The sequence below is a fragment of the Arachis ipaensis genome, chromosome B05 (assembly GCF_000816755.2).
Source record: "Arachis ipaensis cultivar K30076 chromosome B05, Araip1.1, whole genome shotgun sequence".
NCBI classification, from domain to species: domain Eukaryota; kingdom Viridiplantae; phylum Streptophyta; class Magnoliopsida; order Fabales; family Fabaceae; genus Arachis; species Arachis ipaensis.
Genome location: NC_029789.2, coordinates 132612841 through 132616388, shown reverse-complemented (window position 1 = coordinate 132616388; position 3548 = coordinate 132612841). Strand labels below are relative to the sequence as shown.

Below are 3548 nucleotides of genomic sequence, written 5' to 3'. Positions count from 1 at the left end.
GGGGGAGATCTTGTCTATTTCAGAATTAAAACCACTTTCCACAATTTGCCACAGTTATAATTATATCCATGTGTAACTTAGTCACCATGACAATCTTGATTACCTGGAGGAAGGGACGACGAAGAAGTAGTTCAGCAAAAATACAAGCTGCAGCCCAAACATCTACCCCTGCCCCATACTGCTTGGTACCAAATAATAACTCGGGTGCTCTGTACCACCGAGCAAATACCTACTCATGTATTAGCAAGTGTCAACGGTGTAGATCAACTAACAGTGCAAAATGCAAAACACAAAGATTAAACATTCGTGTTCAGTAATATGCAGAAGCCAACTTCTAGAAGAGACTATTTCAAATAATAACTCGGGTGCTCTGTACCACCGAGCAAATACCTACTCATGTATTAGCAAGTGTCAACGGTGTAGATCAACTAACAGTGCAAAATGCAAAACACAAAGATTAAACATTCGTGTTCAGTAATATGCAGAAGCCAACTTCTAGAAGAGACTATTCAACTGAAAGGGAGGAAAGACTTCTAAGTCCTAAGTAAGCTGCAAGTGGTTCAACAGATTGTAATATACTCCCGAGTCATTATAATACGTGGTTATCATAGAGAACCACAGTCCACACACACTCAACCTCGGCGGAGTTCTATTTCAATCTCAAGTATGTACTACAAAATTTTCTTTTCTTCCTTGTTCTCATTAGGCTTGGCACAGGATCAGGAAACAACAACAAATATTTGAAGCTAAAACCTAGTAAGTCAACAACAACAACCAAGCCTTGTACCAAATGTGTGGCTTAGGCAATACCATAATATCCTCTTGTAAGCCATGTCTACATGGAACCATTAAAACTTAATTCTTTATAATGGTTTTCCAGCATTTCCCTCTGCCTCTAACTATTGGGCTACCATTCACCTGATCTAGTTTCCTTACTGGGAGTTTTAATTTTATAGACCTTCTTCTTTACACATTAGACATTACCAAACCATTTAATGCAAGATACATTACGCTTTCCACAATAGGGAGTAGGGACATTTACAATTTTCTCACAATGTTTTCATTCCTAATCATATCTTGTCTAATGTGTCCACTTATCCAATGCAACATCATCATTATCCGCAACATTGAGCTAACATTTTTATTGGCCTTTTATCACTACCATCTGGTCTTTAGACAAATTGTTGGTCTTATAGCCATGCAATAAAGATTTCTCTTAAGCTTAAATGGTATTCTTTTATCACAAATAACACCGGAGGCACTCTCCATTTCATCCACTTAGTTTGTTAGACATCCATTGTGTGAGAAAAACTGACAATAAAAGAATTTAGGGTACCATGGTACGTCCATGTTTAGTCTTTCAGACTGCAATCCAACAATCAAACTTGTAGGAAAGTTTGCTCACTTTATTGGAAAGGAACCTAATGAGCACTCGCAGCCTAATCCGAATGCTTATCAAAATAAATGAGTTCATTTCTGGACGCCCTCTAAATCAAAGCGCTAGCTCCCACATACCTAGAAGAATTCTACAGAACAAAGCAAACCTGATGTGTGAACCTGCGATCTGGGCTTCCAAATATCCGTGCTAAGCCAAAATCTGCAAGTTTTAGCTGTCCATTAGACCCTATCAACAAGTTATTTGGTTTCATATCCCTGAAAGCATAGAAGTAAACTTGCTCAGCAGTCAGAACATAATGCAAATAACAAAGGGATATTGATAATTTCAGCAACTCTACCTATGCAAAACCCATTTCTTGTGGCAAACTGCAAGACCTTTTAGTGTCATCTGAAGGTAAGATTTTATATCCCCCGGCGAAAGAAAAATATTTCTGTCCCGTATCACAGCTTCAAGGTCAGTCTCCATGAACTCAAACACAAGATGCAAGTTCCCTTTGTGTGGGAATGCATCAATCAACTCAATAATATTTGGATCTTTGAGCTCTTTGAGCAATTTTATTTCTCGAAGTGCTGTAAAATTCACCCCTTCTTTCTGCTTACCAAGCCGAATCTTCTTAATCGCAACCGTCTGCCCCGTCTGTCCAAGCAAAGAACACATCTTTATTACAACCACTAGAGCAATATCATCAAGGAATATACTCAAGCATGAAAATTATGAAGCTAAATTTATATCCTATAACTTACTTTCTTTAACATTGAAACTAGTCTTCCAAGTTTCATATTTTAGTTACAGACTCAATTCTCAAAAACCCAGAAAATATACCCAAAAAAAAAGAAGCATTTTTTCACAAGATTCTGTTGACAATTGAAATACACACATGTAGAAACCAGAACAAGTACACAGTATAATTAGAAAAAGTTGGGGGGCACCTACCTGTGTATCAATGGCTTTGTAAACGACTCCATAGGTACCTTCACCAAGAACCTCACGCTTGAGATACCTATCAGCTACTTTCTTGGATGGATCAAGCTCTGCCATTTTCTTCCGAAATTTTGATACTGTGATGTTACCAATCAATTATTGACTGCTGAAATTCAGCTCAAAGAATTGGGAAATTTACCATTTTTCCATGTGAAAAAAAACGGTTAGGGTTTAGTCTTTCAACAGAAAGATTGAGACTTCACGCAAGTGGAGTATTACGGGACCAATTAGGGTTTATAAAAGGGGTTGGGATTTGGAATGCTTCATCAAAAAGGAGAGATTTGTGCTCTAATCTGAGTGTGGGGGTAGAGAGAGAAAGCGGAACAGGGAGCGTATGCTCCAATGAGAGAGAGAGAGAGAGAGAGAGAGAAACGCAACGGCTAGAATTATAGAAGCCCACAACCTTAATAACACTGTTTTCCTCTTTTTCTTTTCTGGGTTCACAAAATTGCTTTTGGTGTTATTATTTTTTGTATTTTTTATTACAAATTTAAGTAGGTCTAACGCTTATCATAGTATCAAGGTTGGAGTATGTTTATTATTCACAATATGAGTCAAACTTAATTAGTCAATTAAGTCTCAATGTAATTAAGAATTTAAGATTTTTGAAAAGGAAGATTGAAAAACTAAATAATAATGGTGAATAATTATAGAGTTAACAATTTAACATGGATAAAGATTTGGGTGTTTATTCTAAGAATCTAATCCTCCATATTCTATTAGTATTAGATTAAATGTTGTTTGATCAATAATGTTAATGTTGACCACTGAAAATTGTGGTCCATGGCATGAGTTAACTTTTTTTTTTGTTATCATGAGGTTGGGTTCGGTCCTTTTATTATTAGCCATTAATTGATGTGATCCACTTGGGTTTCCACATGCATTATTTTGGTTTCGGCTTTTTGTTATTAATTACAGACTTTTATTTTCCCCGAAAATCATCAAATTTGCCTTCACTTCTCAGCTTTCGTGATGTTCGCCATAACCATCGATATGCATGTGGTGAATAAAATAATTTTATAGTAAACACTATGGCATATAACTTTATTATGTGTGGATGATACAGGTTGTATAAATTTTCAAAAGAATCACGCTAATTTTAGAAAAGTAATATCTAATATTTAATTAATTAAGAATATAATCTTATCCGTTTAATAGGGCATATATG

At 36.0% G+C, this 3548-nt stretch overlaps 1 protein-coding gene across 2 annotated transcripts in view; it reads right to left on the bottom strand.

The window, feature by feature from the left end:
• The window catches only part of LOC107644231 (cyclin-dependent kinase D-3), a 4493-nt gene extending 1662 nt beyond the window's left edge, over window positions 1–2831 (bottom strand). Inside the window, exons 1-4 of one of the 2 annotated variants that reach the window (XM_016348042.2) lie at window positions 2333–2826; window positions 1737–2035; window positions 1545–1653; window positions 104–229 (exon numbers count right to left, since the gene is read on the bottom strand). In XM_016348042.2, the coding sequence (XP_016203528.1) occupies window positions 104–229; window positions 1545–1653; window positions 1737–2035; window positions 2333–2437 (639 nt within the window). In that variant the 5' untranslated portion in view covers window positions 2438–2826. Of the gene's footprint in view, window positions 1–103; window positions 230–1544; window positions 1654–1736; window positions 2036–2332 lie in introns of both variants that reach the window. The other variant, XM_021102820.1, reaches the window with a different exon arrangement.